Below are 13,566 nucleotides of genomic sequence, written 5' to 3'. Positions count from 1 at the left end.
GACAATACCGAGGTTGTAACGTCACAGCTTTGATATCTCCCGATTATTGTGTATCTGCTGCGGGAACATCGGTCTTTGTCGTAACGTCTAAGCTCTGTTTAGAATCAAAAATTTCCAATTCTTACTGAATAGCCGCCGCCAGGAAACCTCAGGAAGATCAGTTTCATCCTTAAACTGGAAATATTTTTTTAAAATCATTGCTGGTTTCCAAAAACGTTGACCTTTATGGCACTGAAAGTGAAACGCGTCTTTGATATTTAGGTGTGTAATGTTCTTGGGCCTGCCAAATTTCATTTTTAAATTATATGAAAATTATAATTTAAAAACTAACGCCAGATTATTATTAAATGCCAGAGAGAAATGTTAGCCAATGTTTGGCGTGATCATGCCAGTAAAATTATAGAAATTGTGTTGAACAGATGGATTTAACATGTCACTTTTTCAACGTGCAATAAGGGATCTGAATAACATTGTCCGACCGCGGTAGGGGTAAAAATATACGGTTCGTAGTTGGTCTGGTGTGTTCATTCCCTACCACAAGCCCTAGCAATGGCTTACCGGGTGTTGAAAAATACAAATGCAAGTGACACGGTAATGCCTCTATTCGAAAGAATGTGCCATCGACAGGGATGGTCCCATCGCTGAAAGAGATTAATTTTGATGATTGAATGGATGATGTGCCGCGGGAAGATTAAGAAATTAGGCCAATTCAACAACCCATTAGTATACGTGTTTATTCTTTCAACATAATCATATTTATTTATCCAAAAGCCGTACCAGTTATATTTTTACCCAGTTCTTTGAAGTCCTTGTCATCATTCCACCTTGAGATTTACAGAAAAGATTTATCGTTTCTTGTCCGGCAGCAAAATTTAACAACAGCCAAAAACAGCGTGTTCTGTAGGAATTGAGCTATAATCACTGGTCATCAACCCTTAGGCTGCTTTGACGGCACCCTTCATCACTTTCTCCTTTCATCAGTTGCCCTCTTCATCTATCTTCTCTTTATCTTCGTTCTTCACTTATTCCATTTACCTAATATAATGTAATGTATAATTTAATGAAAATGAATTTATTTGGGGAAACCTCACGCCAAGACGGTGCGGAGTAGGGTCTAATGTTTTGCATAAATAGGGTAAAAATACTCGATGTAACATAGGATAGGTCAGATTTGGATATATTTCTGGATTTGGATGAACGAATATATGGAAATTTCTGAGATGGAAAAAAGTTATTTTTTTAATTCTTTTTTGAAAAACAAGCTGCAGCACATTTTTCACTCATAATTAAATTTTAATTCATTTACTTTGATGAAGAGAGAATTAAACTGTCACATTCTTTTTTCATTATATCATTTACGAACGAATTTAATGATTTTTGCCAAGAACTGGGCTGACGCTTCTTACATTGGAAACAGCTGTTGAAAAATTCGATTGTATCTGATTATTTCTATGAAAGTTTAAAATTTTAAAAGTGCATAATATTTTCGGTAAACTTCTGCCGTGAAATTCGATGTTCTCGAATTATTTTTTTAAGATTTCCCTTTTGAAGAAAAATAGCAAACAATCGAATTTTGTATATAAAATTGGACTGCAACAATGATCATATTATGTTGTACTATATAAAACTGTATTGCAATAATGATCAAATTAGATAAATTAATGTTTGTGACCGCAGCAGTATTTTTTAATTACGTTGTATATTGATAAAGCAATTTTTTATTGAGAAAAATTTATATTTTTACGTGTACAATATTAAAACTTTATACTCGTGCATGAAGAGACGTCATATTTCACAATTTATTATTGAAAAGTTTTATTTTGACTCAATAACTTGGAAAAAAGGTGATTTTTAAGTCATTGACCCCAATTATTCGCATACTAATTCACATACCAATAGCTACGAACAGCAATCTCTTCGCCTTCCGGGTTAATATTTCGCATAAGCACATGTGCACCGTGAGTGCCATAATAACTGGACACGGTGGATATTCGGAAAGAAGTAGAATCGGCCGCAAAGTAGAGAAGATTAGAAGGTAAGAGTGTTAATATGCAGCATCAGAAAAACGATCCATTGGTAAGGGGATACCATGCCATTACGGAGCTTGCTATCATACTGCTTAATCGGTGCGATTAGAGTCGCGCGATGTTCAGCCCATTGCAATTTGCTTACGCTTCTTACCTCTAATTGTAAGAGCCCATCACATCCCAGATCATTATCGTCAGGAAAATTGCTCCTACTAATTTCCACTCTTTCAAAGCTTGCAAACTAATTTCTTTAAGGCGTTCAGTCATTTATCGTTCACTTTCCGGTCGCAGAAAGTGGCGCAACAGTAATTTGCGAATGGTTCACCTGCGCCAGTTTTGAAATTGACTCTCAGAAAAAATTAATTTTCTAATACAAATTTTCATGAGTATATAATGTGCTCTTCAATTCAAACTCATGCAGTTTTTTTTAAATATCAAACTTTCATTGTCTTTGCACTGTAAGACTGCACTGCAATTTCTTTTGTGTTGTAAACTCTGACCTCTTGTTTAGACGAATTTATTTATTCCTTGAATCCCATCAATAATTTTCGGCGAGCATTATATTGTTCCATGAAATTGTACGAATTTTCCCCATCAGAGCTTATTCTTGACGCATGATAAGTTCCTAATTATTGGTAGAACAAATGGATACAGAAAGAACTTCAGCAGATAAATCAAAGGGCAAGCTATTAGCGCTTAAGTAACGGCCAGCGTTAAATGTGCGGTTGGCGCATTAGCTCGAAATTGGTTTAACGGATCTAATTTCACGTGATTCAATGTGCATCCCGTCAGTCCCCTGCATTCGTGCTGAATGAACACAGGCAATCGATACATTTAACGTTCGTTTGCCGCACTCTCCGGCGTTACAATTGGTTCACGAGGAGGTTTGTTGGCAGCTTCCTTATTTGATGTCAACTGTCCTATTGAAGACGAGTGGCAATGGGCAAATGCTCTCGGGTCACCCCTCGCCGAATTAAATCATTGATGATTGTATTACCGCGATGACCTTCATTGTGTCGCAGTTTCGGAGATAATAAACTCTTATTCGCCAAATGAGAGTGATGTTATTTGGAATGTAATATTCAATAGACGGCAATCTTCGTATTAATTGAGGTTGGAAGATAATTAATTCCATCTCCGCCTTATGATTAGCTTTAATGCTTCCTTCCTATTCATACTTTTTTCTTTTTTGTGCCTGAATATGTTGTTTCGATGATGACGGTCCCATGGTCTTCCTTATTCATCTTATGATATCTGTCTGAACCCGTCATCAGTCATATTGGTGATTCAAAAGTTTCTTTTGTTAATCGCAAGCTGCAATTTCGGAGGAATGATTAATTCTTGCGTGACACAATTCAAAATTGATGAGATGACTACTTACAATGGCCATTTTGCTTATTTCTTTTGCAGTTAGATTATTTGCAGCTCCTAGTGTTCGCCTATCGGTGGCGGTAGAATTTGATGGGCCCAGGGAATAACCAGTGTTACACTTCACAACCCCCGAAAGTGAACTAAATACCGTTAGAATTAAACTTAAGGAAGTGAGTAGTGATGAATTTTTGGAATTAAAGCACTTCCCTGCCGAACGCCTACTGCATCAAGAATACCGATAATAGAAAGTTTAGACTCCAGGATAATTTTTAATTGGGAGATTGTGTGCGTGTGAAGCCAATGCAACTAGAAATGCAATCCCTAACCATTAACTCCCACTTCCTCATAAATCAGCACTGTGAATAGAAAAATGTAAAGTTTTTCAATTCTACTTTTAATGCTATAAATAATTGCAGTAAATAATTGTAAGTATCAAAAGTATTCATAATATATCATATCAAATGTTTGTTATTCATTCATGCATCATGGATAATATGGGAAGAATCAATGCCAGCTGCACTCTTACAAGTGTGCAAAGGATATGGAGAGGGAAATTAGAGAGGAAAAAATAAGTAATGAAAATTAAATAAATATAAAAAATTTAAAAAATATTTTTAGTTTTATTTAATTTTAATTAATTGTTTTTTTCCCGTACTAATTTCCCTGTCCATATCCTTAGCCCTTCCCTGCCGAACGCCTACTGCATCAAGAATACCGAAATAGAAAGTTTATACTCAATTAAATACTCAGGAGCAGAATAACGTTGTGTGTTCTCGCTTGGGGAAAAAGTATTTTGGGTCTAAAATAGTCTGGTGTGTTGTCACCCCCTGCCGCACAAACTAGTGGTGGCCTGTAGATACTATGTTATATCTGTTACCGCTGACGTAAACACTAGAATAAGGCATTCACTTGAATAAGGCCTGTACTTCCTATCCGCCTTTATTCCGTCCTACGTGCCTTGTCCTTGCCTCCATTTCCCTTGCTAACCAACCTTTGTACGTAACTGTTTTCAGCGTTCAATTTTCAACGCTCAGTATGCACTGACTCCACTTTTTCTTGGCTTTATTTTGTTTTTCTCAACAACCTCCTCTCTTATCATTCCATGCCAAGCACTTATTTGTTTGTTTTCCTTTCCCTCCTCAACACTTTTTCCATCTTTCTCTTTTTTCTCCGGCGGCCAAGTTTCCGAGCCATAGGAAGCTACGCTTCATATCAAAACTCCTACTATCTTTTCTTTACATCTTTATTTATTGATGCCAAGGACCACAGAGGGTGTCCTTGTTATCATCTCCCTCCTCCTCTTTGTGCTAAACCTCATTTCATTAATTAAAAAACCGGTTCATCTACTTAGAACTAAATTCGTTGAGGTACTTAAGTCGTTCAAATTAGAGTTACATATATTGGAATTGATGTTTAGTAAGTGGTTTTTATTTCAAATTTCGAATCCTCAGAGTCGACTCCTTGGTAGTTTCCCCGTATAATTACAGGTGCAGACATGGGTGTAGGAGGGGACACCACGGGTCATGCCCTCGCCCTTCTATTTTCTTTGCCCTGATACATTTCAGATACACTGTGATTTGTCTTGTTAACCCAATGATTTAGACCTACCAAGAGTATATGCTGGAAGAAAATAACATCCCTGGGAGGAGAGAATGGAGAAGGTAGAAGTATTGATTCATGCGGGAGTTTCCCTTTGTCTCTCGCTCTCCCCCCACCCCCAATTTTATTTCCACCTGGCAGTGGTCATGTATGTAATTGCCTAGTCTTTTCAACTCCATCTGAAACCCCTCCTTTTTTTAAAGGGATAAAATCTACTGTGTTACCATCATTATTGTTCCAAAGAGCACACCCGCCCGTGGAATATCGCTGTTTTGCCATGAGCATTTCAGTAGCACCATCGATATGTTTGTAGTAACGAGATGAAATAAGATCGCTTTTCAAAATTCGTCGGTATCCCTCAATTATAAAAGCATCGCGAAAGCATGGCGCTTGCAATTTAGAGGAAGCAACTGCGAGTATCAACGAAAGTTAATGAAACAATCCTCTGCAAATGTTGTATGTGGAGCGGCATGCGTTTCGCAATAGCTGTCCGACTATAAATTTTGCGCTCTTTTATAAATAAATATCGGATTTTTCATTGGTTTAATTCATTTTCAATGGTTTGCATTCATGTACATTGATGTGCTTTGAAAGAGAATTCCAATGTCCATTGGTACATGGCTGTTGCTCTCACTACGCCTCAGTATGGTTAATATACAAGTAACACACATTTATGGGTGGTGTTGTTTGCGGTGCATCTCTTTCAATTTTAATTGTTACTCAGACATGCTATAAAGTCATTTAGATAATGTTTTCACCCGCTAAGTTTTTTAATTTTACCTTGTCAATAATTTTTTTGAGAGGAAATGCCTCTTCAACGAAGGTAGTTGTATTGTGACAAGGAGAATAGGAAGGATGACTGCAAAGTAAGTGCAAACGGCGAAGCTAAAATTCAATTACTTCTTAGGTTTTTTGACCTCGTTAGAGATGTTTCGAAAAACTGTTAGCCTCAGATGACTTGGTGTAAAATTGTGCTCTAATCCCGCATAAATGAATGTCGACTAAATGCGGTGGATGAGATGGCGCCTTTGAGATGTGTTTTGTGGTGAAATTGGGAGAGAAAGCATGATGGAAAATGAATGGGTATTGAAATTGGGTGTTTAATTGATGCACTGGTAATTGGCAAGTGTGAAAGAAGCGTGCTACGCGGGTTTGGCGATGCTGGGAAGACTATTGAGTCAAATCAGGAAACATATAGTATAGGGAGGGAATAGTGTACAAGTGACTTCCATTATTGAAATAGAAAGAAAGACTCGTACTTTTCCACAGATTTTATTATACGGCACGACGCGTTTCACCGACTTGCGGCATCATCAGGTACAAATTTGCAAAACAGACAGAGCAAGCATATATACCCTCAGGACAGAGTGGGGGCGGGGAGGGTTGGAAGGATTTGAGGGGGGTGGGGGCTCGCAGGTGCGTTGATGGATTGTTTTGACCCTTTCCAGGCTAATTTCTCGGAGAGGAGTGGGGAGGGGTATGGGAATAATTGCTCATTACAAAGTGTCGTGTTGGGGTTCACCAAGTGCCTTCTAATCTCTAATTGCTCGAGAGCGTCCATTTTTAATCCTTTTGGGAGTGTGTGTAATATCTCTGGGACAAAGTCACTGCTGTGGTTGAATTCTAGTAAAAGCTTCCACCCTTTGCTTAGGGTGGAAGAACTACTCAAGGATTCCACCATTGCCCAAAATATCTCAGACGAATTGGTCCCCCTCATCAAAATGACAGTTAACCAGAATTATTTTAGTTTCAACCACACCCTTTACAGCCAAACGGATGGGTTAGCTATGGGTTCCCCACTGTCCCCCTTCCTAGCCGAAGTCTTCCTCAATTCTGTAGAAGAACATCTTTTTAATGCTGACAATCAGCATAACAAAAACGTGGGCTATTGGTTTCGTTACGTGGACGATATACTATGCCTATGGACCGGAACCAACCGACAGTTAGACTCCTTCCTTAATTTCCTAAACACTCTTCATCGGAATATCTCCTTCTCCATGGAAAAAGACGTCAACGGCACCATCAACTTCCTCGACTTGACAATCACAATTAGGGATAATAGACACGAATTTGCAATTTATAGGAAACCCACATATACAGACCATATAATTTCTAATGATTCCGCACACCACTTTTCTCACAAACACGCAGCCCTCCACTCCATGATCCACCGCCTCCTACACATCCCCCTTTCCCCCAAAAACTTCAAAATTGAACTCGTGAATATCACTAATATAGCTACCAACAATGGTTTCAACCCCAAACTAGTTGACACATTACTACGGAAAAAACAAAAAGCAATGGCCATAAAAAGCATTTTCGTATCTCAGCCCGCAGTATCTAAAGATTTTAAGTGGTGCTCGATCCCGTTTCTGGGAGATCTTTCATATAGGATTTCCAACTGCCTACCCACCTCACTCAAAGCAGCCTTCTACTCACCCATAACCCTCTCCAAACTTCTAGCCAATGGAAAAGACACCCAGGATAGCCTTCTCAAATCAGGCATTTATAAACTGAAATGCGAGGATTGCAACAGCGTTTATGTCGGTCAGACCGGCAGGAATATCAAGTTACGAGTCAAGGAACTCGCTAGGTGTCACAAAAATCAGAATAACAACTCTCTCTTCGCCAAGCATTTACTAGAATTCAACCACAACAGTGACTTTGTCCCAGAGATATTACACACACTCCCAAAAGGATTAAAAATGGACGCTCTCGAGCAATTAGAGATTAGAAGGCACTTGGTGAACCCCAACACGACACTTTGTAATGAGCAATTATTCCCATACCCCTCCCCACTCCTCTCCGAGAAATTAGCCTGGAAAGGGTCAAAACAATCCATCAACGCACCTGCGAGCCCCCACCCCCCTCAAATCCTTCCAACCCTCCCCGCCCCCACTCTGTCCTGAGGGTATATATGCTTGCTCTGTCTGTTTTGCAAATTTGTACCTGATGATGCCGCAAGTCGGTGAAACGAGTCGTGCCGTATAATAAAATCTGTGGAAAAGTACGAGTCTTTCTTTCTATTTCAATAATGGATATCAATTACTTCCACGAAGTGAAGCCTGAAACAATAGAATATACAAGTGACTTGTTGGAAGGGATAGAACGAGAAAGTCATTGGTGAGAATAATGGTCAAAGAGGCTCTAAACTCTCTCTTTAAGAATATCACAAATATCAGGGACAAAAAGAGCATTTATGAAACAATGTGCGTATCAACGTGACAGGTGGGAAAGAAGTGTGCATGGATAGGTTACCATGGAATAAATCAGTAAAGCGGAGTAATTTGCCCGAAATAACCTAATATAAGACCGGCGAATAATTTTGTTGCCTTGCCTATCTTGAAAGATAATTATGAAAGAAATAGAACAGAGAGAGAAATGGGAATAAAGGAAGAAACATAATGGGCAGAAAGGAAAAAACGGAGAAGGGTTAGGGGGGACACGAGAATGTTGTTGGTAGAAATTTGAAGGCACAAGTGGATGGAGGAAATGGTGAAGGGTTCTGGGATGCTGAATCTTGTAATATGCAACCTATGCACTCGTATATAGGGAGGAATGTTGGGAAAGCGATGGATACGGAGGAAGAGATTGGGCATTTTGGATGGAATTAGGGGAGGTAGTAAGTAAGTTAATAACGTAATAAGTAACATGATGCTTTAAGGGCGTTTAATTTCCTCTTAGTATTGTGACTTAGAAGTTGCGGCAGTGAATAGTACCGAGCCCTTTGATGACCCAACCTAAACCATTGACTAACACCGCGGGTGCAGTGTCGCCTTCTTTTCGCGAGCGAGGAGCCGGGCCGAGTACCCCTTGTCCCCCCCGGGCGCCTTTCGAGCATCCGCCGGCCTCTCAATCACTCCCCCGGGGTCCACTGCCTCCCTCCCAGCGGCTGCCGACCCTCTTCGAAAGAGACTCGCTTTCTGCCCCCCCCCCCCAATCCCCGAATACCCTGGTCCCTCATCCCCGACGCCCGCATCGTCGGATACCCCACACGTCGCGAGGCGGTTCCGCGGTCCTAACCTCGAGGAAGGAGGCGGGGGCGAGGGTCGCCGGAAGGGGCGGGGCGGACTCGCTTGCCTTGCGAGGAATCTCGCGCCGCCCGCCCTCCTCTCACGCTTCCGCCTCGCCCACGTCGGGGCGAAAGACCTGTTTCACCAAGCATGACCAACGTTGAGCACGACGCCACAGGAGGTCTAACGGCTGTTATTACTATTATTATTAAATTGTTAAAATGGTTAAAGTCGACTGAGTCGAGTGATCTGAACCACTTTACGGTAGTGCCAGACTAATAATGGTATTAATGTGGCAATGATTCGTAAACAGTCAAGTTTTGAATTAACAACATCGGGTTATAAGCATGAAATAACAAGGGCAATTGTAAACAACCAAGACCTAATGGGAAGGAAACCCTCCTCATCGCGAATCTAGTCCGTGACCTCAGGGTTAGCTGGCGAAGACGTCGGGGCTGGCATACAATGTACATAAGTATATGGCATTAATATGCAACAATAACTATTCCAGCATACCGTTTGTCCAACTGTGGCGTATCGTCTTATTAATATTGTCAAATAGGTAAAATTATTAGATCTGTTGGATTATCAATTGAATTGAGTCATCACTTCAATAAAAATATCAGGTTAACAATTTTATAATGCAACAAGGTACAACGTAAAAAATATCAATATACCCTTAGGCTAACTATGACGTCGCGCACTGCGTAGACCGTAATTTATGATACGAAGCCTTAGTGTGGACGCATGTTCCGGGGGCATAAGGGAACCTTGGGATAATGCTTGATTGTTGCTGTGGGAATGCTTAATATGTATGAATATGATCCAACCTCAGCATGTTTCAGTATTGACGCTTTGTTTCGTGACATTCATTCCTACGGCTAGATGCACTTCACTTCACCAGTTATTGTTAGTAGCAAGTTTATGAAGCGCGAATGTCATGGGTCTGAACTAGTTCGTCTAGCAAAATATCCTCGCTGTGATGTCGATGGCAACTAGATTCATCCTACCATAGCATGTTGGAGCCGATAGTATGTTTTTGACATATTTGGAAGAGAGATCTGCTCTAAATTCTCTTGGGAAATGAAGCAAATTACACTTGGTTGCTTTTTTTTGGACTTCGCAGACGTCCTAACCATTGACCGTGAAGTCATCGAATCTCTTTTGGATTTCCTTAATCGTTATTTAGACGACCTTTAGACGTCCAAACCATTGGAGTTGAACGCTGACGCGAAGTGTAATGCTAAGACGAGCATGTTTATTTGAATGTCTGGAGTGATTGCTAAGAGTCGTGTTTTCTTTGGCGTCTGCAGGCCCGGTCGGAGGAGCAGTGCGAGCGGGAGCGGGCATGGCTGGAGGCGGAGAGGGCGTGGCTGGTGCACCGCGCCGGCTTCACCGCCGTTCGCCGCCTCTCGGCGTCCGACCGCCGCTCCTCGTCGGCAGCCAACGCCTCGTCCGACGGCAGCGACGGCGAGGGCTCGGTGCCGGAGGGAAAGGTGCGGGTGCTCGTGGAGGCCACCGGAGAGGTGCTGCTCGTCGATGAGGAGGACGTGGAGAAGGTAAGCGAAGCGACCGGGTGGGAGGGCAACGCAACCTTCAAGGTCGGCATATTAATATTTATCCTATCCAATGATGTCGCCCTGTGTAAATGAGAAGAAAATATAGTAAATGGAGGGAAATGATCGCGTTTCACTGATCCAATTTTCATGTAAAATTGTAAAAATATTGCCCTATTTTGTCTTTGTTTTTGTGATTCTTAAGTTGACAGTTTTTATGCTGTGATTAGGTACTGAACTGGCAAACTTCTTTACGGAGCTTTTGTCTCATGTAAATTGGAAATGAACCTTTAAAAAGATTAAATAGACACGATGGACAGTGGAAAAAAGTATCAGGCATTCACTTTATGCATACATTGGAGTGGATAAAAATTCTCCATTCTTAACTTGTGGAAGTATTACAGTGTTGGAAAAAATGCCAATAAAATCATCTGGGGATACTTTGCTCTAATCTGAAACCCCAAATTTACTCTATTAATGTGGCCAGTAGGAGTGGGCCATGTACTTATGCGTCCTTCTAATGTATTGCCCCTGCAACCTTTTGTGTGTGTGTGGGTACTTGTTATCTTTTGACTTGGGCCAAGCATGGTAAATTTACTATTGGCATCGTGAGATTTAGTAATTAACCGAAATTTGCATTATTAATCCACTTTTGAATGCATAGCACTTACTGACATGTAAATGATGGAATATAGGTGCATACTCGTAATTCAGTACTTAATGCAAAACACTTCTCGTTTCAACCTTGAGCTACAACAAATTCAATTTGAATAGATTTTATCACAGTATACTTGCATCTTTGATTTTTTGCTCATGTCCTTTCGTTTCTTTTTCACTGTGATCGCTGTATTACATTTATATCATTGATATTTTCCAACACTGTCGTTCAAAAGATACTCATTTTATTTTAAGGTTATACGATGGTATCCCTTTTTGTATTTTTTGACTTTTCGTTTTGTTGTAATACGATTATCGATTTAATGCAGTCACCTGTAATACACTAGTATTTGTGTATTACCTTGTCTTGGATTTCATTCAAGTTATTATTATTTTAATGGATGATGAATCTTTAATGTGGTCAAACTTTGTCATTGGTAATGTTTGACTGCCACGATGAATAAACCTTCAAGGTGAGGATTTGCTTTGTGGAAGTATTGCAAATCCATATTTTAAATGATAGAGTGGTGTACTTTTCTGCATAAATTTAAATTAATAAATTAAAGTGAAATTTGTAACTTAAAAAATTATTAATTTATTAAAAATTAATTACTGAAATTAAATGTTAAAGTAATTAAATTTTAAAGCTATAAATTCTGTGGAGAAGTGCACCGTACTTTCATTAAAATTATGGATTTCACAGTGAAGCTTGAAAAAAAAAATTTCAGGTGGTCTTTCCTGAAAAGACCACCTGAAAAGATAAAAAGTGATTGTAATTGGCGTCGGCTGATTTATGCATGAAGTGTCCATTCTCTAAAATAAAATGCACTCACGTGGCCTCCCTCTATGCAGGCGAACCCACCTCAGCAGGATACGGTGGAGGACATAGCCTCGTTGCGGCACCTCAATGAAGCGAGTGTCCTCCATGCGCTCAGGAGCCGATATGCAGCCGACTTGGTGCACACACATGCTGCTGCCCCCATCGCCACCCTCATCATCAACCCATGTGCTCCACTTGCAATATATTCGGAAAAGGTGAGTTACCCACTCTGGAAAAGTGATGCTTGCCTCTTTCTTCTCAATTTGGTTTCATCTGTGATGTCCATTCCACCAGCTGCAGCGGTTTGGTCTCATTCTAAATCAAAAAGGATATTTTGGTTGAAGTCTCCAATGCAACCATTTTCGTAGGTAGAAATCAGTGGGGTAGTAAAATGCTAACATTAAAAGTACATAAAAGCCCAGTAAAATCAATTTTAGTTAATTTAATCATAATTATATTCTAAGTTTATCCTCAAGTAAAAAAAATATACTTGTGGCCACGAAGACTTACATTAAAAATGTCTAAATCTCAAAGAAAAAATGAATCATTATAAAACCTGTTGGACAGTTTCATTTATCTGAATAACTGTGGAGTACCATTTGTTGAATTTGAAATCATGTTTCATTAGCTCTTTCCTTTCCCCTCACATTGGCACCATCCTGAAACTATTCCAATGAGGATCCCCTTTCATTTGACAAATTAGCATTTGATTTGACAAATTTTGCTGTGGGTTTTTACTAATAAAATATATGTTACATTAAATGTGAAGATGAAAATGAATTAATGACTGAAGAATTACTTGAAAAATTAACCTTTGAACTTATTAATATTTAATTCTTCGCTACTTAAGGCTGGGGAAGATTTCAAAGACTTTCTTACAATAAATTAATAGCTTGAGGTTTTTCATAAGCTTTAGTGTCCCAGCATATATGTATTATTAATTTCTAATGAGACATATGCCAATGTAAAAGTTGGTTACTCTCCCATTACCCTAGTTCATGTTGTTCTTAGCTATTTTCTCTTATTACATATAATCTGCTGCTGGTACTTACTTTTTTCCCCTTTAATTTTCTGCATTTTACTACATTTTATATTTCCATTTCATGTTTTCACAGGTGGCGCAGATGTTCCGGGGCTGTAAACTTGAAGACATGCCCCCGCATATATATGCCGTTGCGCAAGGGGCTTTGCGTGGGATGCTTTCAACCAGATCCGATCATTCAGTGGTGCTAACTGGTCGAAGTGGTTCGGGGAAGACAACAAACTTCCGCCATCTTCTCCATTACCTGGTGCTGACTGCGGGTTCTGTAAATAAAGTTTTAACAGGTATTGTTTCCTAATTAATTGTTATTAATCAATTAAATGAATTTAACCAATGGAATGCCAAAAATTTATTTTTCTCACAAATTAGTTATTCTTGAATAAAATCTAGATCTCCTCAAAAAATTATGCGTGTAGTGAAAGGTTTCTTACTTGTGTGTTGTTATTTAATGAGAGTATTTTTGCTCTGAAGACTGATTTAT

The 13,566-nt window shown here is 39.6% G+C and overlaps 1 protein-coding gene across 2 annotated transcripts in view; it reads left to right on the top strand.

Moving 5' to 3' along the window:
* The window catches only part of Mhcl (Myosin heavy chain-like), a 740,568-nt gene that overhangs the window by 498,449 nt on the left and 228,553 nt on the right, over window positions 1-13,566 (top strand). For both annotated transcript variants that reach the window (XM_071592472.1, XM_071592471.1), the window contains exons 3-5: window positions 10,324-10,569; window positions 12,076-12,258; window positions 13,159-13,369. In XM_071592472.1, the coding sequence (XP_071448573.1) occupies window positions 10,324-10,569; window positions 12,076-12,258; window positions 13,159-13,369 (640 nt within the window). The remainder of the gene's footprint in view (window positions 1-10,323; window positions 10,570-12,075; window positions 12,259-13,158; window positions 13,370-13,566) is intronic.

This window comes from Hetaerina americana, unplaced genomic scaffold (assembly GCF_022747635.1).
Source record: "Hetaerina americana unplaced genomic scaffold, ioHetAmer1.1.p SCAF_5, whole genome shotgun sequence".
Lineage (NCBI taxonomy): Eukaryota > Metazoa > Arthropoda > Insecta > Odonata > Calopterygidae > Hetaerina > Hetaerina americana.
This window is presented reverse-complemented; position numbering and strand designations above follow the sequence as displayed.